Here is a 22,143-nt window from a genome sequence, read left to right on the forward strand (position 1 = left end):
AGATAGGTCACAGCAGAGTTGCATGCTGGGAAAACACGTGCGTGAGAGGATCTGTGAAAGTAAAGATAGTTTTATTTTAACACCGTTTCAGCGCGTTTTAAACCAGCTTCAGTGTGAGTTTCACCGACGAACTGACTCGGTGTTGTTGTGCTTTTTGTTTACATGCCCGCGCGGTGCGGAGGGTTCTGAAGCCGAGGCCCATCAGAGGGTTCCGGGTCCGGTTCTGGTTCCGCAGGTGGGTAAATGTTGGTGTTTTACAGCGGCAGCTCCGGAACCAGACCCTTTAACCCTTTTTATTCCAGCTCAGAGACGCAGAGCTCAGCTTGAGGTCAGTTTGTGTCGTTTCCAGCTTCAGAAACTGTCCCGATACAGAAGTAAACAAAAGCTTTTTCAGACGAATTACTGAAGTTTGTCAAACTTAATGTGACTCAGATTTACTCATCACTGAACCAATAAAGTAAATAGAAATAAGAAATCATTAAGTACAGAAAGTAAAATGTTAAATTCATTATACTGTGCGCTGTGATCACATCCTTCACCAAACCCTGTGTATTATATTTCATATTTAAATCGAACTGATCCGGATCACAGCATCAGAGGATATAAAGTCATCTATTTCCATGTTTTAATCTTCTTTACCAAGTGTCATGAAATTCGGCTTTTGGTTTTCTCTAAACTACTCACAATAATTATTGGTTCTGGATGATCTGATCTTTATTTAAATCTTTGTTGTGTGGGAAACACTTTGTGTGAAATGTGCTGTAAGTAAAAGGCTTCCGGTCCGTGTCTGAGCGCTGTTGGACAGGAAGTCGTCACTTTTACTGGATAAAAGAAAATGTTGGCTGTATTTTCTGGCTATTTTCTGTAAATCTCAGTGAGACAGATGGTTTATGTGCACGTTTCCTCACATTTGTTCCGTCTTGACTCTGCAGGTGAGGCTGTGATTTTGCCGTCATGTCGTCCAGCAAGAACCAGGATGGCGACGAGCGGTTCCTTCGGGTCCAGAAGGACCCCAGGTTCTGGGAGATGCCCGAGAAAGAACGTAAAATCAAGATCGACAAGCGCTTCCAGTCCATGTTTCACGACAAGCGCTTCAAGGTGAAATACACGGTGGACAAACGAGGCCGACCCATCAACCACAGCTCCACAGAGGACCTGAAGCGCTTCTACAAAGTGTCCGACTCCGAAGAGGAGGAGGAGGAGGAGGAGGAGGAGGCGAAGAGCAGTGAGGCGGCTGAGGGAAAGAAGAAGAAGAAGAAGAAGAAAGTAAAAACAGTCGTTAAAGCTGAAGGAAAGCAGCCTGAACGAGGAGTCCGAGTTATTGAAGAAGGTGAGAAGATTATGTGTCGTTCTTTCTTTCTGATAGTCAGTCAGGATTTATTTCACCTTCACAAACCCACCTGGCATCATGGTCTCCAGTTTTGGTACTTTTCTACATTCACCCAGATTATCCACAGCCCGACTTATTGAGTGGGATAAAAAACAGTAAAAACTGGGCAGCTTCCTCTGCTCATGTGACCTGAACATCTTCTGTTAGAGGAGGCGAGACTCACAGCTCCATCCCGTCACAGAGGTTTGCTCTGGGCAGATGTTCTGATGTTTTACTGAAGGTTTGAGTCGACTTTAGTGTTATGGTCTTTATGGGTTTTATAAAGGAAAGATACAAGCGATCAGATCGTCCTATAGCAGTAAGAAAGCTGTTTTATACACAAGGCCTTAGATCATTATCCCAGAAACACAAGACACCTTAATAAGATGCTAATAATGTGGTAACAAGATAGAATAAAGAGGTAACAACGAGGTAATAACATGTAAGTACCGAAGTAATAACTGAATAACAGCCTGTTAAAACCAGAGGCTCCATCATGGTGACAGACCCAGGAGCAGTGGAACCGTCTGCTAACTGTGCGCTAACATTGTAGACTTTAAATGCTTAAATGAGCTAATAATAAGGTGATATCAGATAGTTTTTAGGTCAGAATCAACCTACCTAAGAACCGGTAATTAACACGTTGGATTGACCCAGCAGGGCGGCTTTTGTTGTCGTTGGTTCTTGGTGTCGTTTTGGTGCGTTTGGACCTTTAAACGGAACTTTGACATCTTTTAGCCTCATATGCAGGAACAGTCTGAGTCGTGCAGGGCAGCAGCAATGACTCAGGATCAGGTGTTCAGAGCCTTAAAACCCGTTTTAAAGAATTAAATGAAGTGAAAACTTTCTACTCTCCACGTCCGTCCGTGTTGGCTGAATACCCAGAATCCTTCACTCTGCGTGGGGTCAGGATGACACGGACCGGTCTTTACTCACTTTACCCGTCGGTGGTTTTAATATTGTGGCTGATATTCTCCTCAGATGATGAAGATGATGAGGAGCAGCCGTCTGCAGATGAAGACGCCGACCTGGGAGACAGCGTCTCAGATGGCTCTGAGGAAGAGGAGGAGAGCGACCAGGAGAGCGGGTCTGATGAAGAGGAGTCCGGGCTGGATTCTGGAGATGACAGCGACAGCGAGCCGGATCCGGCTCGAGGGAAGGGGAACGTAGAGACCAGCTCGGACGAGGATGACGAAGACGACGTGGACGCCATCCTGAGGAAAGAGGAAGAGGAGATCGAACACGACTGGGGCGAGATGTGCAAGGATGCTACGCGAAGCGACAAGGTGAGGCGCCGCCTGGTTGGAGGAGGGTGGACACGCTCGTCACATGTTTTAACCGTGTTTGTGTCCGCCAGGTCACCACACGGCTGGCCGTCTGCAACATGGACTGGGACCGCATGAAAGCCAAAGACCTGCTGGTTCTGTTCGGCTCGTTCGTGCCTAAAGGAGGAGCCGTGCTGTCTGTGAAGGTAAACCCGCTCTGAGATGAAGGTTCCTGTCCGCCTGCGGGCGCCGCCCTACTCAGCGGCCCGGGTTAGAAACGGTCCAGAACCTACCCCCAACTCCCTAGAGACGAGTCTGTTGCTATGTGAACATCCTGATATGATCGGTTTTAAACTCATCAGGTCAGATCAGCTGTAACTTTATTCCAACACGGTGAACGACGCGCCGCTGCGTTCGTTTTAGCTTTAGAGACTGGTGTGCAGTTGGTGAGAGGCTGACTTATCGCACTTACTCTAGCACTAGTTTTGCTCTTAGCTGTTTGGTATTGGAAGGAAATGCACTTATGATTTCTTGTGACCAGAAGTTCTTTTGCCTACTGATGTTGAACGCACTTATTGTAAGTCGCTTTGGTTAAAAGCGTCTGCAAAATGACCGTAATGTAATGTAAAGCTTCCCGCTCCCAAACACGATTAAAAGGTTTTTAACGGTTCTGAACCGCAGCTAAAACAGGGGCCGCCCTCCCCTGGAGTCCAGTTACAGATGGATTCAGAGCTGTGGACCCCCCCCCCCCCCCCCCCAGGTGGGGGTTCCAGATGTTGACTCGTTCTTATTAAAGGAATCGTGTGTTGGACCCAGAACTGGATGAAAATAGAATCTCAAACAGAAACTTTGTCAGACTCGTGTTCGGCTGCCTGGTTCTGTTGGACCGGAGGTCCGCTGTAGCAGAGTAAAGCCCCCCCCTCCCTCCAGCTCTCACCTGTACAGGTGAACAGCAGGTAACCCTGAAAAAAAAGAGGTGGTTGCTGTGAGTGTGAGCCTGAAATAATCAAACGTGCACGTGTTTATTTCTACGTTCAGTTTTCTTTCTGACGTGTGAACATGATCAAAAAGTGGTTTGTTTTCAAGACTAACAGCAATGCATGCTGGGTGTTGTGGTCCAGATCTACCCGTCAGAGTTTGGGAAGGAGAGGCTGACGGTGGAGGAGACCCAGGCCCCGCTGGAGCTGAAGGCACTGCCCGACGAGTCTGAGGATGACACGGAGGAGGAGAGGTAACCACACGGTGGGGGAGTGTTGAATCAGAGAGAATAAATAAAAGCTTCAACCTTTAATAAATGAGCTCTGACTGAGCTGTGCCTCCACCTGTGTTTAAAGTGCTCCCAGAAACCATTCCACTCTCTGCTGGTGCGTCTCCTTTCAGGGTTTACAGAGAAAAGATGCGCGACTACCAGTTCAAACGTCTGAAGTATTTCTACGCCGTGGCGGAGTGCGACTCGGTCGACACGGCCGCCAAGATCTACGAGGAGTGCGACGGCTACGAGTACGAGAGCAGCTGCTCCGTCCTGGACCTTCGGTACGATGATGGAGACGCAGGAACGTAGCCACAAATCCCAGCAGAAGAAGTCATTTCAGCTTAAAATCTGTGTTTAAACCAAACAGTTTTATTCCTGATGACGTGGCATTCGACGAGGAGCCCAAAGACGTGGCGACGGACGTGAACCTCTCGGCATACACGCCCAAACTGTTCACCTCGTCTGCTGCCGCCACCTCAAAGGTGAGAAGTTGACCAGCTGATTAGAATTCTGTACACCCCATCCGTAAATTTTAAGCATGTAGAACATATTCATTTGTATTTTTCAGTAGAATCATTATACAAGGCTATATGTGTTGTTCTTATAGTTTAATTATAGTGGAATATATTCATATTTCACAGGACAACATGTAAGATGTCAGTTTAATCTTTGATCTTCGAGGCTTCCAGCAGAGTTTATCTTCTTTAATCGTTCATTTCTAATATACTCAGTGTCAGCATCATTAACTTTGTTTATGTCAAAATTAGCTTCAGCCCAACCAAATACCATGATTTTAGTTTTATTTAGAGATAATTAAATTATCTTTACATTAAAGCTCCCGTATTGTGTAAAAATCCCTTCTTCCGGTTTTATCCAGAGGATCTCAGAGCCCAGTGGATAAAGTCTATCTGAGGCTAATGTTCCAGCAGAGTTAGCTAAAGACTGTGGATGTGCAGCAGCCACTTTTCATCCCACTGTTTTAACAACTTGGTCCAGTTCAACGCTGGACTGAAGAAGCTGAGCCACAAAGAGAGATCAGTTCCAACTCTCAGAGCCTGAACTTCAGAGCAGGGAAATGGAAGCATCTGAGAAATAACTCCTCATGGTTTATTTATTCATCCATCCATCATCTGCCGCTTCTCCAGGGGTCGGGTCGCAGGGGCAGCAGCTTTAAGTAGAGAAGCACTGTCCCTGCCAGCAGACGTGTCTGTGGTCTGAATGAGAGAAAGGAAGCAGCTTTGTGAAATAAAGCAGGCTGCACATAAAAGCACATGAACAGAACACTCAGAATGAGCTCTTTCACTCACGGCTGCAGCGCTCCGATCCACGGGGAACGACCTCCACAGCTGCGTGATTTATCCGTCCAGCTCTGGGTCGCAGGGTAAAGTCTGAGCAGCGATCCCAGACCCTGAGTGCATGAAGCCCCACAAACACAGTGTTAAAGTGGCTGGAAAGCACTGAAGTTACAGACTAAATGTCTTAAATAAGAGCCGTTGGACTGATGCGTTTGTGTTCCACCAATCAGGTGCAGCTAACGTGGGATGAGACGGACCACGAGCGCGTGACGGCCCTGAACAGGAACTTCAACAAACACGAGCTGCTGGACATGGACTTTAAAGCCTACCTGGCCTCCTCCAGCGAGGATGAGGACGAGGAAGAGCAGGAGAGCGGAGCAGACGTCCAGGCAGCAGAAGGTGAGAAAGCTTAAGATTTATTTTCTGCCTCTGTGAGATGACGGAGCAGCGCTCAGGTGTTCTGTGTTTGCTTCGGACAGAAGAACCTGATGAGGAGCAGAAGAAACCTCAAGAGGAAGAAGAGAAGATGAAGAAGAAGAAGAAGAAAAGCGAGGATCAGATCTCAAAGTACAGAGAGCTGCTGAAAGGCATCCAGGACAAAGAGAAGAAGCTGCAGGAGGACAAAGACATGGAGATGGAGATCACCTGGGTGCCAGGTAAGAGGACGCTGGGTCCTTCGATCCTTTGGTTGCAAACTTGTCACACAGAAACATGATGAGCATCCAGCTCAGAACTAAAAGTAAAGTTTCAGAGTCAAAGCTTCAGTTTTCTGACTCTGGGTTAATTAGCAGGTCAGAACCAGCCAATCAGGAGACAGCAGGCTTTTATCTGTCGTTCAGAACTAAAAACAGGACAGCGATTAGTCATCGTCTTCTTCCTCTTCTTTGGTTTATATGTCATGCACAGAAAACACCTTCAACTCTAAAGCCTGATTTATGGTCGTCTACGGAAAGTGACGGAGAGCCAAAATTCCTATCTATCCGCCGAGGAGACGGAGACTCGTGGAGACCGCAAGGGTTGTGATTGGTCGGGTAGCAACATCATTTCTGGAATCACTTTTCCGGTTTAGCTCCTTCCTCTCACAACAACAACACCGCCATTTTTAAAAGAGTTTACTGTGTGCCGGTCAACATTTGGTCAAAATTATTTGCATTTGAATATCAACAAGCTCCGACTCCAACAAAAGTCTTTCTCTCTCGGTCGCCATCGTTCACTGTGAGGAGTGGAACGGAGCCGGAAGGTAAACAATCAATCAACGACTTTCACAATAGATTAGGCGAGATTGGGTCGTCTAGCGTAGCGACGCCTGCTGACCGGGAGGTGAATTGCCTTGCGTATCCGACATCCCGACGGAGAACTTTAAAAGGATTAATAGCCTCTGCGTGACCACGGAGTCGGATTGGCGGATAGTGACGGAGTAGCATACCGAGGCCTTAACACTAATCTCGGGTGCATTTTGTCCTCCTGCAGGTCTGAAGGAGACGACGGAGCAGCTGGTGAAGAAGAAGCTGGAGGGCAAAGACGAGCTGACGCCCTGGGAGGGGTATCTGCAGAAGAAGAAGGAGAAGAAGAAGAAGAAGGAGAAGAAGAGTGGAAGGAAGCAGGTGAGCCTCCGGGTTGCTTTCTGCTTTTATCAGATGGAAACGGGTTCAGTAAAGGTTCATGGCTCGTTAAAGGCTCATTAACGACCTGTTAACAGCCTCGTTAACAGGTCGTTAATGACTTTTTAACTCTCGTGATAACGAGCCACGGGAGCCGTTTCAGCCTTTCTGAACCTTTTTAATCTGCGATTCAACTCTGTAACTGTTGGAGCAGATGAGCAGCTTTCAGTATGAATCTGTACAACAAAAACTACATGAGAGCTTGTTAATTAGTTGAACACGAACGCAACATCTGACTTTACGTTGATCTGACTGTAGAGATATTTTACACCCAATGATGATGCAGAACCGGAGACACTTTGGTTCCAGGTGTGTCTGAATTAGAGGACTCACCTCTACCTACGGTGTCCCATAGGGTTCAGTTTTATTGATCCTGTTACATCTGCTTCCTCTTTAAGGACGAATCCTCCCACTATGCAGATGACACTCAGCTGTATTTCTCTTTAACATGTTTCTCAGCTGCAGATGTTTTTCAGCTGCTCAGACTCTGTTAAAGCTGGATGTCTGACAGCTTTCTCCACCTTAATGAAGAGGAAACAGAGTCTGAGCCCCACAGATCTGTGTCTCAGCTCAGGGAAACTTGGGGTCCTTGAAACTTTTCTCTTCAGAAATATTTTACAGTTCAGTCCTGTACTCAACTTTTGTTTTTATGTTTGAGAATTATATGATAAGATATTTATCTTACTAACTCTACTCATCTTCAGCTGTTGTTCCTGCTGCTACTTCTGTGATGATGATGATGTTTCTTCTGTCAGGGAACGGACGATGAAGAGCTCAGTGATGACGAGCTTCCTCCCGACGTCGACCTCAGCGATCCGTTCTTTGCCGAGGAGCTCGGAGCGACAGGTGACCAATCAGAGCTGCCGAAGCTTCGCCTGCTGTCGGTGTTCAGTTTAAACAGCAGCAGATCAGTGTGTCCTCTGAGGGAACCGATATGCTGCCATGCTAGTTTTAGAACTACAGCGTCTTAGACATCACAAGGACACGCAAATGATAATTAACCGGGAAAATTCAGGACAAGCGAACAAACTACGGAAGTTTAAAATAGAATTTTTCACTCAATTCGGTGTCATCTGGTGTGTTGCAGACCTGAAGAAGAAACAGAAAAGCAAGAAGAAGAAACCGCGGGAAGAAGAGGAGCGAACAGCTGAGGAAGACGAGGAGCTGGAGAAACAAAAGGTCAGAAATGAGTTCCAGCTGAGTTCCTCCCTCCGTTAGACGCCTCTCAGCTGTAGCATCTGAACCCGTTTGTTTGTTCAGGCTGAGATGGCTCTGCTGATGGAGGACGACACAGATGAAGCCAAACACAAACACTTCAACTTCGACAAGATCGTGGAGCAGCAGAATCTGAGCAAAAAGAAGAGGAAGAAGCTGCTGAAGAAGGGCAAGGAGCAGCTGGAGGACGACGGCTTCCAGGTGAGACTTCAGAGGTTCTGACGAGTTCTGCTCGTAACCTTAAAACGGTCCAAACATTCACATTTATCCCGTCTCTGCTTCATCTTCTACTGAGTTAAACTCAGTAAAAGAACACGGCTCTGTGTGGGGACTTCTTCATTTCCACTAAGTTACGTCCGACTTCAACTAAGATGAATGTTAATGTGTTCTGTAGACGGGTCAGAACTTAAAATTAAAGATAAACCTGCTGTTAAGCTGCTGCGTTTGGATCAGCAGGTTGAGGGAACGCCACAAACTGAAAAATACTCCAAAAGAAAGAGCTTTAACTCCCTCCAACAGTTAACTGATGTGTAGATGGTGGAGGATAAAAACACAGGTTAGAAGTTAGAAAACGGAGGGAAGCTAGCAGAGAACTGAAGGAAGCTGAGCTTACTGTTTGTTAGGAACTCAGGTTTACCTAAATAATCGGCTGCTGCAGCTGTAGTTTCACATCAGTGTTCAGGAAACCTTGGACCTGGATCAGGTGTTTTTAAACTAGTTTCTGCTGTTTGACTCTGAACAGTCAACATCTAGAGTTATCCCTCAAATACTCGGTAACAAACCCGTCTCTGTGTCCAGGTGGACGTCGAAGACCCTCGTTTCCAGGCCATGTTCACTTCTCACCTGTTCAACCTGGACCCGTCCCACCCCAGCTACAAGAAGACCAAAGCCACGCAGAGCATCCAGGCAGAGAAGCTGCGCCGCCGGGAGAAGCAGCAGAGGCACGTGGAGGTCACGCTCAGAGAGGAAGAGGCCGCCGCCGCAGGAAGGAGGCGGGAAAATGACTCTGACGCTCCGCCGGCGAAGAAGGCGATGGACCCGAGTCTGTCGCTGCTGGTCAAATCCATCAAAAGCAAAACGGAGCAGTTTCAGGCTCGGAAGAAGCAGAAGCTGCTGTAGGTCCGGCCGACGGACTCGACGAGTCCAAGACATTCGTCAGGTGGGTCTCAGCTGATGACACGGGACCTACTTCCTGTTGACCGACCGCTGGGACATACGGAAAGCGGCAGGAAGTGTTCACAGTAAAAACTGAATCCTGCAGCCTCAGATCACTTTGAAATGTTTTTATTTGTTCAGTTTCGCAGGTTTACAGATGACTTGGGCCTCGACCCGTCAGTGTTGGAGCAGGTTAAGGTTTAAGACACATTGAACATATCATCAGACAGAAAATCGTCTCTTCTAGAACACTTCATGAGGCTGATGATCGGATATCCAACAAAAAGGACTTTAATGCTTTATTAAGTTTCATTAAAAATTTTCCTAAATGTAAAAACCCTCCTGCCCTGTTTTTATTATTAATTACGAATTGTTTTTAGCCCAACTAGATGAAAATAATGGATTTCCTCTGCTGAAGAGATAATAAAGAAGGCAGTGAAGCTCCTCATCTTTAGAGAAGTCAAACAGTCATTTAACCCACTGAGGAAGCAAAGAAGAGCCTGAGCTCCTCCTCAGGGATAAACCAGCAGCTTGTAGTTCCATCATGAAATCAAAGGCACTTATGGAAACACCTGTTCAGCTTCCCTCAGAACAGCCTGTCTGGAGTCTCTGGACCCTTAAAGGCAGGTTTGCTGTTTTAACAGGTGGGACACATCTGAAACTGGGCTTTGTGCCTTCAGACTGATTAAATCCACCTTACAGAAGTGTCCAATCATGGTAGTTTGTATAAATGAGCCATTTATTACCATCAGACGGTAAAAGTTTCCCTTCAACACCTGGTGGCTACAACGGGTCCGTTTGGAGGATGAATCTTGTTTATTTCAGCCAAAAAGCTGAAATAAAGTGGAATCATCCTTTAAACAGCAGGTGGGTTAGCGGTCAGGTCTGGAACTGGCTGGAGCTGATGCGTGCTGCTACGGTCCGGGGTACTCAAAGACGGCGGCGGCTCCCATCCCGGTCCCGATGCACATGGACACCACGCCGTACGCCCTGCAGACGAGAATCGGGGCAGAAAAGCACGGTGAGAGCACGTTGAAGCAAACCTCGGACCGACGAGGCGTGGCCGGCGGTACCAACCTCCTGCCTCTGCGTTTGAGCTCGTTGAGCAGCGTCACCACCTGCCGGGCGCCGGTGCAGCCCAGAGGATGACCCAGAGCGATGGCGCCCCCGTTCGGATTCACCTTCTCCATCGGGATGCCCAGCTTCTCCACGCAGTACACCGCCTGTGCAGCAGGAAGTAAACTTTACCTCAAACTAACTTACAGCCTCGTGGCAAAGAGTCGGAACAGAACGTGTTCGAAAGGCTCCTTCAGTTCTGAATCAGTTCTGAGGAGTTTCTGCTTTCAGTTCAGTCTCAAACGGACACTTCACACCTGGTTTGGAGCCTTCGGATGTTTCACCTGTTAAAGTCTGAAGGACCTCACCTGGCTGGCGAAGGCCTCGTTGATCTCAAACACATCGATGTCGTCCACCGTCAGACCTGAGGAGAGGAGCAGTGACGTTTCTGTTAAATCCTGAATTCACTGATCTGAACACGGTCCAGATATGCACCTGTGATCAGATCAGAACACAGGTGCACGCCAGGTGTGCACGAGGTCCTGTCAGAGAGCATCAGCCTGAATCTGTGCTGAAGGGTTCAGACCTGCTGGAGATACCAGCACCTGAACCTCAGGTTAAAGTCACTCCAGCTTTTACTCTGGTTTCCTCTTTAGTCACATGACTACGATCCTCTATATCACACAACAGCTTCCACAACCACTTTCTTCTTCTTTGTATCTTTTATAGCAGCAATGGCCGCTCTCCTGTGAGGACCTACTGCAGATGGAAATGATTCAACAGGTCATAAAAGCCCAATTAATTTAAAATGGGTCATCCTCCAGCTGCTGCTACACCAAGTCTGAAGATAAAACTTTAATTGCGCTTAAAAGCACGACACAAAGAGGCGTAAAATGTAACGAGTAAAAGTTTAACCTGGTTAAAGTTGCTTTAACAGCCAACTGACTGACATCAGCGGTTTATACATGTTTCTGAGCTCCAGTCTGAGCCTGCTTTTAGTTTCATGAAAATAAAACCAGCAGAATTTCCTCTGAAATCTGGAAACGTTGAAGCATCGACAGCTTAAACGTCAGCGTATCCGAGGAGAAACCGCTCATACCTGCCTGCTGCAGAGCTGCAGGGATGGCGAAGGCCGGTCCGATGCCCATGACATCAGGCGGGACCCCGACCACCGCGCTGGCCCTCAGAACCCCCAGAACCGGCAGCCCCAGAGCCTCCACTGCAGACCTGCGGCCCAGCAGCACGGCCGCCGCCCCGTCGCTCACCTGGCTGGAGTTACCTGCACACAGGTGTGAATGTGAGTGACGGCTGAACGTGGGCCGGTTCTGCTCAGCGGGCCACTCTCTGACCTGCTGTGGTGCTGCCGTCGGGTTTGAAGGCCGGTCTGAGTTTGGAGAGTCCCTCCAGCGTTGTTCCAGCTCTGACACCCTCGTCTTCCCTCACCGTGACCTGCCGCTCGCCGCCCTCGCCGTCCACAAACGTAGTGGTGACGGGAACGATCTCCTGCTGGAACCGGCCCTGCGCCCGGGCCGCCCTGCGGGCACGATGATATCACAAGTTAAAGTTCGTCCTGTCCGTTTCTGATTTCATATTCTAAAAGCTCATAGAAAATAACATCTTCATTTTCTGAGGTTTCAGACGGACGTTGGTTTCAGCTCAGCTGCGCTCTGCCCCGTTTTAACTCCGTCTGTTCAGGTGGAGCAGCAGCTCAGCTCCACCCTGACCCAGCTGCAGGTTGATGAGTTACAGAACGGAACCGTTCAGCTAGAAAGCTTCAGTTAACAAAGTAATGTGGGAGAAAATAAGTCAATAAATAAACCATGAGGAGTTATTTCTCAGATGCTTCCATTTCCCTGCTCTGAAGTTCAGGCTCTGAGAGTTGGAACTGATCCCTCTTTGTGGCTCAGCTTCTTCAGTCCAGCATTGAACTGAACCAAGTTGTTAAAACAGTGGGATGAAAAGTGGCTGCTGCACATCCACAGTCTTTAGCTAACTCTGCTGGAACATTAGCCTCAGATAGAGTTTATCCACTGGGCTCTGATATCCTCTGAGGCTGCTGCTGGATGGAAGATGCATTTTCATATTTTTCGGCCCATAAACTGGAACTTTGAAGATTTGAACAACACATTCGGCTTTTATCGATGTTCTAATGGAACCAAACAATGTTTCTGAGGCTTCAGTTTATGCGTTTGCTAATATTTTATGGAAACAGATGCAGTTTAAGAAAGAACTTTACTTGTGCTGAGAGCTGAGGGCGAAGGCGTCCTGCTTCTCTCTGGAGACTCCAAACCTCTCTGCGACATTCTCCGAGGTGATGCTGCTCAGACAAACCAACAGTTCATGATTTTATCCATCAGACAGAACACCTGGTGTCATCTCACACTGAAGGAAATCATCACGTTAAGCTTTTCAATCAAGAAGCAAAAGCATTCTGTCAGAGTGGAGCAGCTGAGGGATTTCATGTTTGAATTTAAATCACTTAAATCAGAACAAAGACAAACAGGATCCTCCTCAGCTGACGTGTTTCATTGAATCAAATGAACTGTCTCCACTGAAGGTCTGAACCAGTTCAGTTGATTGAATGAAACAAGTCAGCTGTGCTGCTGCACGGTTGGAACAAAAACCTGCAGCCACACCGGCCCTTTCATGGATCAGTTTGAGACCACTGGTCTACATGAAAACTGTAGATTTATTTTATCAGATTGTAACAAGGATTTTAAAAACATTCATTTCAGTTTTAACCTGAAATATTTATTTATTTATTTCTGTTTTACATCATATTGACCCATTTATTCTCCAAATTATTTCTTTTAGTTTGATTTCACTGTAGATTTTATTGATCTCAGTTTTTAATGTTTACAGATATATTCATTTCTGTGTAAATCACACGCCTGTGATATATGCTCCCAGGAACATGAAGAAGGAGTTTTACACAATATGTCACCTTTAATTTTTCTTTAATGAAAAGCTCTCCTTTAATATTTCTACAAATGTAGATTTGTATCCTTCAGGAACTAAAGGAGGCTTTCTATCATCGGCTTGTCTCCTCAGAGCCACTTCAGCAGGAACTCACCCCATGGGAATGATGCAGTCTCTGGCCTTGTCGTTGTCTGTGAGTCTGGAACTCAGATCTCCAGGATTACCGATCGATTGCAGCGACATGCTCTCCACTCTGAAACACATGCGAACTCTCAGATTTATTTCCATCTTCAGCCCGTTCCCTTTCTGTGCTCAGAAGCTCTTTAGAACAACTTTAAACTCTTAGTTTTACACAGTTTACAGCCTCAGGAGACACTCACCCACATGCGAGGCCCAGGTCGATGGATCTGCTCCTGATGGCTCCTGCAAACAGTTTAAACCGGCTTACTTTAGGCTTTAACAGCTATAGAGAGTTTGTTTTAAGGTTTCCCCAACCCCCCTCCCCAGCTCCTCCTGGGGGGTCCCGAGGCGTTCCCAGACCAGATGGGATATATAATCCCTCCAGAGACTTCTGGTTCTGACCTGGGGCCTCCTCCCAGGAGCCATCCTAACCAGATGAACCACCTCAGCTGACTCCTTTCTATGTGGAGGAGCAGCGGCTCTACTCTGAGTTCCCCCCGGACGGTGGAGCTCCTCCCCCTATAGGCTGAGCCCCGCCCCCCTCTGAAGGAAACTCATTCAGCCCTTTGCTACAGCTTGTATGCATTCACTGACAGTTTCAGTCATCACAGCCAACCATCTCCATCTGCAGTCGTCATGCTCTCTGAATTCACGATCAAGATCTTCTCCGTCTGCTATCTCTTGAATGGAAGCTAACGACAAACCGAGCTCACCTGCGATGTTGAGCAGCGCCTGTAGGCCGGAGGAGCACTGCCTGTTGACGGTGTAAACAGGAACCGAGTCTGGAAAGCCACTGAAAACAAAACAAGGTGGTAGAAATCACTATATCCCTATGGTATACCCCACGGCTCCATATTGGGGCCCCTGTCTCTCAACACGCCGCCACCACTGGTTTGGTTATATTGACCTAATAAATGTTGCAATGTCAGACTGACCTGAGGAAGTGAGCCACTCTGGCCATCAGAGCTCCAGCTCCAGGCTGCAGGACGTTACCTGCAGACAGAGACGATGAAAATCCACTTCCAAGTGTGACGATGAAACGCAGATCAGCACCAAATCTTCCCAATTAAAGGTTTAAACTGTTTTTCATTCATTACAGCAACATTTGAAGCATTTGAAGAACATCAAACTTTTCATGTTTCTGCTTCTAAATGAGCTAAAACACACAAAAACTAACTTCTCTTCATCTGCAGAGCTGATGTTATCTCAGCTGTGAAAAAAACTGCTTCTTTATGGTAATGAGGCGCTGCTGAGTTTACTCATGGTAACATGAGCCAGCACCGCCCCCTCAGGTCAGATTGTGAATTACAGATCTGACTTCATAAAGACCTGGATGACTCGGAACTGTCTGCTGTTGTCATCTTTGGACCTGAGCGCTTCAGGGAGAAACTGTCCAGTTATATAGTTACTCCAGATGGTATTTCCTCGGCTTCTGGTCCTACAGTGAGGAACCTTGGAGTTATTTCTTACCAGGATTTGTCCTCTGACTCATATATAAAACAGGTTTCTAGTACGGCCTTCTTTCATCTTCGTAATATTGTTAAAATCAGGAACATCTTGTCTCAGAGTGATGCAGGAAAACTGCTCCATGCATTTGTTACTTCAGGATTGGACTGCTGTAATTCTTTATTATTGGGCTGTCCCACATATTCTCTGAAAAGGCTCCAGCTGATCCAAAATGCTGCAGCCAGAGTTCTGATGAGATCTAACAGGAGAGATCATATTTCTCCAGTTTTAGCTTCTCGTCATTGGCTCCCTGTTAAATTCAGAATAGAATTTAAGATTCTTCTCCTCACATATAAAGCTCTTAAAGTGATACTCCGGAGTAGATTCAACCTGGGGTCATTTGAACCGTGATATCCAGCCAAGTAGCCCACTTGCAGTTTTTTCGATATTGGCTGAACATCAGCTGAGTTACTGAGTTATCCCGAATAGCTTCGTACAAGGGTTAATGGATCCTGGTCCGTGTCTCCAAAATTACCACACTAAAATCACATGCCATGACACCAAACTTCTACAGTAGTACAAATATGGTCTGTACTCACAAAACGATGCATTTGGAAGTTTGAAAATAGTCCAGGAGTTTATTATTATCAACACAAGCCTGATAGCTTTTCTGCTGCTAAAGCTGCGTCGACGTCACTTCCTTGATCTGGGAGCTTCAATGTAAGATGAGGGTTGATCTACTACTGTAGACAACAAAGCAAGGCTGCTCAATTTCTCCATTGATAAAATAATTTCACAACTCTACAACATAAAAATTCATAAAAATTCATGTAGAATATAGCATATACTTTGTTGTCTACAGTAGTAGATCAACCCTCATCTTACATTGAAGCTCCCAGATCAAGGAAGTGACGTCGACGCAGCTTTAGCAGCAGAGAAGCTATCAGGCTTGTATTGATAATAATAAACTCCTGGACTATTTTCAAACTTCCAAATGCATCGCTTTGTGAGTACAGACCATATTTGTACTACTGTAGAAGTTTGGTGTCATGGCATGTGATTTTAGTGTGGTAATTTTGGAGATACTGCCAGGATCCATTGAACCTTGTACTAAGCTATTCGGGATAACTCAGTAACTCAGCTGATGTTCAGCCAATATCGAAAAAACTGCGGGTGGGCTACTTGGCTGGATATCACGGTTCAAATGACCCCAGGTTGAATCTACTCCGGAGTATCACTTTAATGACCGAGCTCCATCATATCTTAAAGATCTCACAGTTGGATATTTTCCCAGCAGAGCACTTTGCTTTCAGACTGCAGGAGTTTTGTTAAAAACATTAAATCAGACGTGAGGAAAAGGAGGAAGATGGTCTCACCCACACAGACGTCCCCCAGCTTGTCAGGTGACAGTCCCACATCTGTCAGCACAGCTTTCATCACGACACTCAGCAACTCATCTGGGGTGGTGTCCTGCAGGTGTAGGGGTGGTTAAACACTGCAGACTGAAGTAAACAACAACACACTGAACTCTGGCTTTACGTGTGGTTCTGCCTCTCCGGGCCTTCATGTCACCCTAAAGACTTTCAGTGAGTTATGGAGCTTAGTAAAACTCTGCTGATGTGAAACATCTGCACCAGAGCAGAGGTCACCTGCTCACACCTCTCAGTGTCTCACTCTTTCTTTTCATGTTCGATTATAAAGAAAATAATCCTTTTCTGTTGAAAGTTCTTCTCTTTTAGGACTTTCATTACATGTAAAAAGAGTAATTTGGTACTTTTATCTGCGGTTTATGACCAGCTTCCTCAGCTCTGTTAGTTAATGATGTCAAACAACTTTAAAGTGAAAAGAGGAGAAACAGGGTTCATTACGTCGGCTCCCCTCGGTAAAGCTCGTATTTGCTCGTGTAGCGGCTCCCCCTCCGTTCACAGGAGTTCAGCTACCTTAAACGCTCCTCTCTTGGCTTTTCCGATCGCCGTTCTCCGTCCGTGGACCACCACCACGTCCTCCCCGGAGCCTCCGCTAACTTCCGCCGCAGAGCTGCACTCCGCGGCCCGCAGCCTGGAGCCGGAGGAGCCGCCGGGACGCAAGTGTCCAGAAATTATCTTCAGTCTCTGCATGACGGAGGCGGAACGACACCTGCTGTCAAACTGGAGGTCTGACGGTGTTTTGTACTTTGAACTAGAGTAGAAGCTGCATCACTTCCGGGTTTTTAAAGGCAGGACGGCAGCAGCGGAGGGACAAACAGAGCGAGTTCAGCCCCTCCTCACTAGAACCAAGTTATTTCTGTTAGTTTGAAATAAATAAATAGGAAGAAGCACGATTAAACAGCTTATAAGTAAATAAAATGCAATTATTCTGAATAACTCACATTTGTGTTTTTAATTCACAGCTTTCTGAAAACATTAAAATTTCTAAAGTTTGAATTTTAATTAGGAATAAAATAAATCAGCGTTTTGACTTTTTGAATTAATTTGAAATAAAACTAAACTTATTACACAAGAAGGAAAATAACTAATTTCGGTAATATTTTAGACTTCAAACTGAATATTTTGACTTTGTCTCATCACTGTTTAAATGCAAAGAAATAGACAAATCTCCTTAAAATACACTTTAAAAATGTTATGTTTTAACAGCCAGACTTTACAGACTGAATCATTCAAACATATCTGGAAGCTCTCGTTTGCATGATTTATTAGTTTTGGCTCATTTATTTACGTCTTCCAGGAAGATTAGAATCCGTTTTCACTGAAATCGCCTTTTTAAACACGGACAGACTCAGACGAGTGGACTGAAGCTTTTATTTGAAACAACACGTCGATAAGGCCACTGACACGCTGCACATTCTGGAAACAAAAATATAACTTTTCAGTATAGAATCAGATAGAAAACTGTTAGTTTTTAAAGAGATTAGATGAAGTGAATCCCATAAAATATATTTACACAACTGTGACATTAATGAAGCGACAGAAGGTACAAATATCATTAAAAAAAATGAACAAATCCTCAACATGTGCACCAGCAGACGGAGCTTTAGGTGGAAAATAAGGGGAATGTCTTTTAAATGAGCACACGCCATAAGGAGCTTTCAGTGAAATAAAACAGACAGACACCAGAACGTGGTCGCCATGGGAACGTTTTACAGCCTCCGAGGTCGTCACATGATGATGTAAGCGGCTAAAAACCTGCAGTGGACGAGCAGCAGCTACAAACTCCTCGCAGGAACGCCCCCCGGACCCGCTGACGGCTGAAACCGTCGCCTGACCCCTCAGCCCAACCTGTGGGTCATGTTCTGCAGTTAGACCGACGCACAGAGGAGTATTCATTAACTCTGGGAAAAGAGTGGAAATGTGCCTTTCTGCAGGCTACTGAAGCCCCGGGGCCGAAGGACAAACTGGACGTTTCTCCTGCCGAAATCAGAGATCGGGTCAGGTTCACGTGTTCGGCTGCCATTCTAGACAAAAACCAGAGGGCCAATCAGGAGCCGAGGGGTTAGCGAAGTTCACAATAGCCAGCCGTTTATTGACTTTCAAATATTATCGGAGATTAGCGTCCAAATATCTGACAGACAGGACGACGAGCGACTTTCCCGCCTGTTCGGTCCGACCACAGTTACAGTTTTACATGATTAACGTGCTGCAGGTCGACTCTGAAGGTGAAAGTGCTCCGCTGTTCGTACGGCGCACCAACCGAGTCCGGTTAAAGTGCCTGAACACAGACAGAACACAGAAAGACACCCTGATGAGTGTGTGGCTGCTGGTGGAGGCTGCACCTGTTCATGAGCTGAACAGCTGCTTATAAACATTATGGTATGTCTGCATGGCTTTCCTTCATGTTTTTTGTTCAAATTCAAACTGAAATAAAAGTCCGGTGGATTAATCCGCCTCTGAAAGTAGTCCCAACAACACGACTTTGATCTTCACAGTAACGGACTCTGTGATACGCCCACCTTCAGAGGAGGAGGAGGACACCCTTCTTCTTCACAGGTTTACAACTTCAACTGGAGCCAGAGAACCTGGATCCGGGTTCTGAATGGTTAACACTGTTCAGTAAGTCCGGGAACCTCGTCCCGGCTCAGGCGTAGAAGATGAGCTCGGGGATCTGGCCCCCCTGCACGCCAGTGCCGTTGGTACTGTCCGAGGAGCACTGGAACTGGAAGGTCACTTTCCCACACTGCACCTCTGTCATGCCTTCCTGGCCGAAGTAGCTGAGCTCGTTGCCGTCCAGAACCACGCTGGCGGTGTAGAAGGTGTCGGGCTCGATCTGCACCGGGTAGTCGAAATACACGGGGAAGGTGCTGCTGGACCCGTCCGAGAAGTACTTGATGACCCTCTGGGCCATGGGCACGCCCTGCCGCTTCAGCTCGATCTTGGCGCTGTACTCGGCTGAGCCGCAGCTGGAGCCGTACAGCCCGAAGCCGGCGATGAAGATGCGCTTGTCCACGGCGAACTGGATGCTGTCGCAGCGGCCGCGGTACCGCCACTGGTTGCTGCGGTAGGCGCAGGACTGGAAGCGGTGGCAGCGCTGTGGCGACAGGCCTTTACGAGGTTTGGTGCAGAACAGCAGGTCCGGCTTCTTGGAGGCGGTGTACCACAGGAAGATGTCGTTGGTCTCGTTGAGCGTCAGCACACCGGACTGCGCCGCCCCGTTGGCGAAGTCCTCCAGCGCCATGGTGGGGATGCGGATCAGGTAGATGGCCTTCCCGAGCACCAGCCGCTTGTTCTCGATGGTCGGCGACAGGTCCTGTCTCTGACACTCGGCCTCGGCCCAGTTCAGCGCCGCCTCGAACACCACCATCTCTTTGGCGTTCAGAGTCTCCCGTCGCAGGATGCTCTCCAGCGTCTGAGCGTCGATGTCGCAGAAGCCTTCGGAGCGCAGCGCCAGCTCGGCCTGGGCGTCGATCACCTCCCAGCAGCGCTGTGTCAGGTCGGGCTCCTCGAACAGGCAGCTCTGGGACAGCAGCACGCAGGCGTTCTTGGCGCTCAGGCTGGTCTCCAGGAAGTTGACGCAGGCCCGGGCCAGATGAGGCACGATGTACTTTTTAGCAGCGTAGAGGGTGGCGAGCACCGTGTCGGCGCACAGGTCGATCTCATCGCAGTAGATGTACCTGCGGAGGGAGAGATCATCTTCATTTCTGTGTCCGATGTCTCTGGACGGCGGCGGAGCCGAAACAAACAGAACCACACCTACTTCAACATGGCCAGAAAGGAGGGAGGTTCCACATCAGGGATCCGGATCTCCTCCTGGTCCTCGGCCAGTTCTCCGTAGAACATGGCGTGGAACACAGAGCTGCCGACGGCCAGAACATACTGACGGAGAGAAGAGACGGGACGTTAGAGTCTGATCACAGAAACACAGATTCTGACGTTAATCTAAATCAGAAATATTCCAGTTTACAGATTATTACATCAGATCTCAGAACTCCACACTGAGAAAAAGCTGCGTTTCTCTCAGATTACAGGCTGTGAATATTCAACGTTCGCTGTTTGAGCTCCAACAGAGAACTTCAGATCTATAGAACATGCCCCAGATACGTCACCGGCTGACGCCTGTCACGGCTTACCTTGTGTCCAGGGACTCGCTCTGTGCCGCCTGGTGGTCCGACCACAAAGTGAACGTCTGCCATCATCTCATTGTTGAACATGACTGAATTCCTACAAACACAGAATCCAGCAACAGTCAGCGTCTCCTGGAATAACCGACAGGCCTGAGCTCATCGCTTTGTCTCCGATTCCTGAATGAACACTTAACCTCTACGGAGCACCGGACAGGACAAATGTAAATGGGTCCGAGACGGTTTCCTCTTCTTCTTAAAGAACTCAGCACATTATAACACAGGGAGGACAAAGATAGATGTGATATGGAAACAAACAAAGATTCTGAGAGCTTTGACTGACAGTTATGGGTTGATATTGAGGTTTGTGTTTATGTTCATGCATTTAGGAGACGCTTTTATCCAAAGCGACTTAAAAATATATAACATTACAGCTAACAATAAGCTACATAGAAGGAAACCACCAGTCAGACTGTCAGGTGTGACAGTGTAGAGATAGAATGCAGACGTAGAGGGAAGTACAGAAAGATAAAGTGCAGTAGAGGGGGCAGGGAAGTACAGGATAGGAGATGCTCTCTGAAGAGCTGGGTCTTCAAGAGTTTCTTGAAGATATTGAGGGACGCCTCTGTTCTGGTAGCGCTCGGTGGGTCATTCCACACATGAACAGAGTCTGGATTGTCTTAAGCTAATGCTATTTCTCACCTGTGGGTAGCATTAAGTACAGGTATGAACGCATACAGAATGGATGTAGGACACATTCAGATCCACATCTGACCTGATGAGACTCCACACAAGCTGCAGAGGCGCCTTTTAACGGGCTGCATTTGGACCGTGAATCCAAATCTGAACCTGCCTCACTGAGCCCCGGCTCTGACTCACCTCTCCCGGATGGTGGGGAACAGGCCCTGCCAGCTGCAGCAGCCCTGCGCGGCGGCAGCGTTGTTGTTCGTGACGTTCTGCTGCTGGTACTGCTGGATGGAGGCGGTGCTGCTGGTCGAGGCGGAGGACACCAGCTTCTTGGTGGGAAACAGCTCTGCAGCCATTCTCTTTCAATCAGACCGCAGGCCGCCGGGTCATGGCAGCTCCGGGGAAGGGCCCAAACCGATCCGAACCTCCGCTCGGTGAAATCCGGACGGTTATTTCACACTCGGACACTGAAGAGCAACCACACCACAATCCATTTAAAATCTTAAGGTTTTTCCTGCGCTAAGCTAACCTTAGCTACACGTCACCAACCACTTTTATTAGCTACTTTATTACATAACGACTACATTTAAAAACACTAAAACATCTCAACAGTTGGTCAGACGCACAGTCAGCAAACATAAAACGACAAATAAAGACTTCGAGCTCCGAATATTTGACTCCTCTGTTAACTTTAGCACGTTGGTGCTAGTTAAAAAGCTAACTAACCGAGATGCTAACTGCTTTTAATGAGTATACTCAACGCCGTGGTTCGGTGAATAACTTCGTTTACACCTACTGAAGTGTTACACTGGGGGATTTCTCGTGAAATCTTCCACATGAAGCTTTTTTTGGTATTTAGGGGACCTGCGGATCAAATTTGTTTACCAAGAGCTCCATGGAGGACCGCAGCTTACCAGCCAATCACGAGAGAGAAGTTAGACTTCGTCTTCTTCTGGCTTTAATGGTGCTTAAACAGCTGCTCATCGCCCCCTGGTGGACTACAGCAGTAACAAAAACATTTAATATGACTAAATAACTACATCCAAATTAATAAATATATCCAAATAATAACATTACAGTTTCATCTTTAAG

The 22,143-nt window shown here is 47.2% G+C and overlaps 3 protein-coding genes across 7 annotated transcripts; 1 reads left to right on the plus strand and 2 right to left on the minus strand.

Moving 5' to 3' along the window:
* The first annotated feature begins 14 nt into the window (after positions 1–14).
* esf1 (ESF1 nucleolar pre-rRNA processing protein) lies at positions 15–9,549 on the plus strand. 3 transcript variants are annotated; one of them, XM_075463275.1, is made up of 15 exons: positions 15–235; positions 933–1,330; positions 2,351–2,655; positions 2,727–2,840; positions 3,756–3,865; positions 4,015–4,167; positions 4,254–4,368; positions 5,412–5,580; positions 5,661–5,837; positions 6,652–6,785; positions 7,598–7,688; positions 7,930–8,021; positions 8,103–8,258; positions 8,856–9,216; positions 9,354–9,549. In XM_075463275.1, exons 2-14 carry the CDS (start codon positions 955–957, stop codon positions 9,174–9,176), a joined length of 2,313 nt encoding a protein of 770 aa, XP_075319390.1. In that variant the 5' UTR covers positions 15–235; positions 933–954; the 3' UTR covers positions 9,177–9,216; positions 9,354–9,549. The 3 variants fall into 3 exon arrangements, with proteins under 3 accessions (XP_075319390.1, XP_075319389.1, XP_075319391.1); XM_075463274.1 differs by having other exon boundaries at positions 8,856–9,549; XM_075463276.1 differs by having other exon boundaries at positions 5,664–5,837; positions 8,856–9,549.
* Positions 9,326–17,029, minus strand: acaa1 (acetyl-CoA acyltransferase 1). The gene is made up of 12 exons (XM_075463277.1): positions 16,754–17,029; positions 16,190–16,283; positions 14,303–14,360; positions 14,081–14,160; positions 13,568–13,610; positions 13,342–13,440; positions 12,505–12,585; positions 11,618–11,802; positions 11,368–11,547; positions 10,637–10,692; positions 10,290–10,435; positions 9,326–10,202 (listed from the first exon to the last, which is right to left on the minus strand). Exons 1-12 carry the CDS (start codon positions 16,928–16,930, stop codon positions 10,127–10,129), a joined length of 1,275 nt encoding a protein of 424 aa, XP_075319392.1. The 5' UTR covers positions 16,931–17,029; the 3' UTR covers positions 9,326–10,126.
* A 568-nt stretch (positions 17,030–17,597) lies between these two features.
* Positions 17,598–21,982, minus strand: btbd3a (BTB (POZ) domain containing 3a). 3 transcript variants are annotated; one of them, XM_075463283.1, is made up of 5 exons: positions 21,937–21,982; positions 21,244–21,518; positions 20,374–20,464; positions 20,001–20,119; positions 17,598–19,917 (listed from the first exon to the last, which is right to left on the minus strand). In XM_075463283.1, the coding sequence occupies exons 2-5, from the start codon at positions 21,405–21,407 to the stop codon at positions 18,885–18,887; spliced, it is 1,407 nt and encodes a 468-aa protein (XP_075319398.1). In that variant the 5' UTR covers positions 21,408–21,518; positions 21,937–21,982; the 3' UTR covers positions 17,598–18,884. The 3 variants fall into 3 exon arrangements, with proteins under 3 accessions (XP_075319398.1, XP_075319396.1, XP_075319397.1); XM_075463281.1 differs by having other exon boundaries at positions 21,848–21,965; XM_075463282.1 differs by having other exon boundaries at positions 21,778–21,965.
* Between the last annotated feature and the right edge of the window lie 161 nt (positions 21,983–22,143).

Source organism: Odontesthes bonariensis, chromosome 4 (genome assembly GCF_027942865.1).
Source record: "Odontesthes bonariensis isolate fOdoBon6 chromosome 4, fOdoBon6.hap1, whole genome shotgun sequence".
Lineage (NCBI taxonomy): Eukaryota > Metazoa > Chordata > Actinopteri > Atheriniformes > Atherinopsidae > Odontesthes > Odontesthes bonariensis.

Coding starts and splice junctions, on each gene's coding strand:
- esf1 (XM_075463274.1), top strand. CDS start 955: ATGTCGTCCAGCAAGAACCAGGATGGCGACGAGCGGTTCCTTCGGGTC. Junction 2,656..2,726: donor ATGCTACGCGAAGCGACAAG/GTGAGGCGCCGC, acceptor TGTGTCCGCCAG/GTCACCACACGGCTGGCCGT. Junction 8,022..8,102: donor AGGAGCTGGAGAAACAAAAG/GTCAGAAATGAG, acceptor TTGTTTGTTCAG/GCTGAGATGGCTCTGCTGAT.
- acaa1 (XM_075463277.1), bottom strand. CDS start 16,930: ATGCAGAGACTGAAGATAATTTCTGGACACTTGCGTCCCGGCGGCTCC. Junction 16,284..16,753: donor CCAAGAGAGGAGCGTTTAAG/GTAGCTGAACTC, acceptor CTACACCTGCAG/GACACCACCCCAGATGAGTT. Junction 10,203..10,289: donor CTCAAACGCAGAGGCAGGAG/GTTGGTACCGCC, acceptor TCTCGTCTGCAG/GGCGTACGGCGTGGTGTCCA.
- btbd3a (XM_075463283.1), bottom strand. CDS start 21,407: ATGGCTGCAGAGCTGTTTCCCACCAAGAAGCTGGTGTCCTCCGCCTCG. Junction 20,465..21,243: donor TTCCCCACCATCCGGGAGAG/GTGAGTCAGAGC, acceptor CTGTGTTTGTAG/GAATTCAGTCATGTTCAACA. Junction 20,120..20,373: donor AGCGAGTCCCTGGACACAAG/GTAAGCCGTGAC, acceptor TCTCTCCGTCAG/TATGTTCTGGCCGTCGGCAG.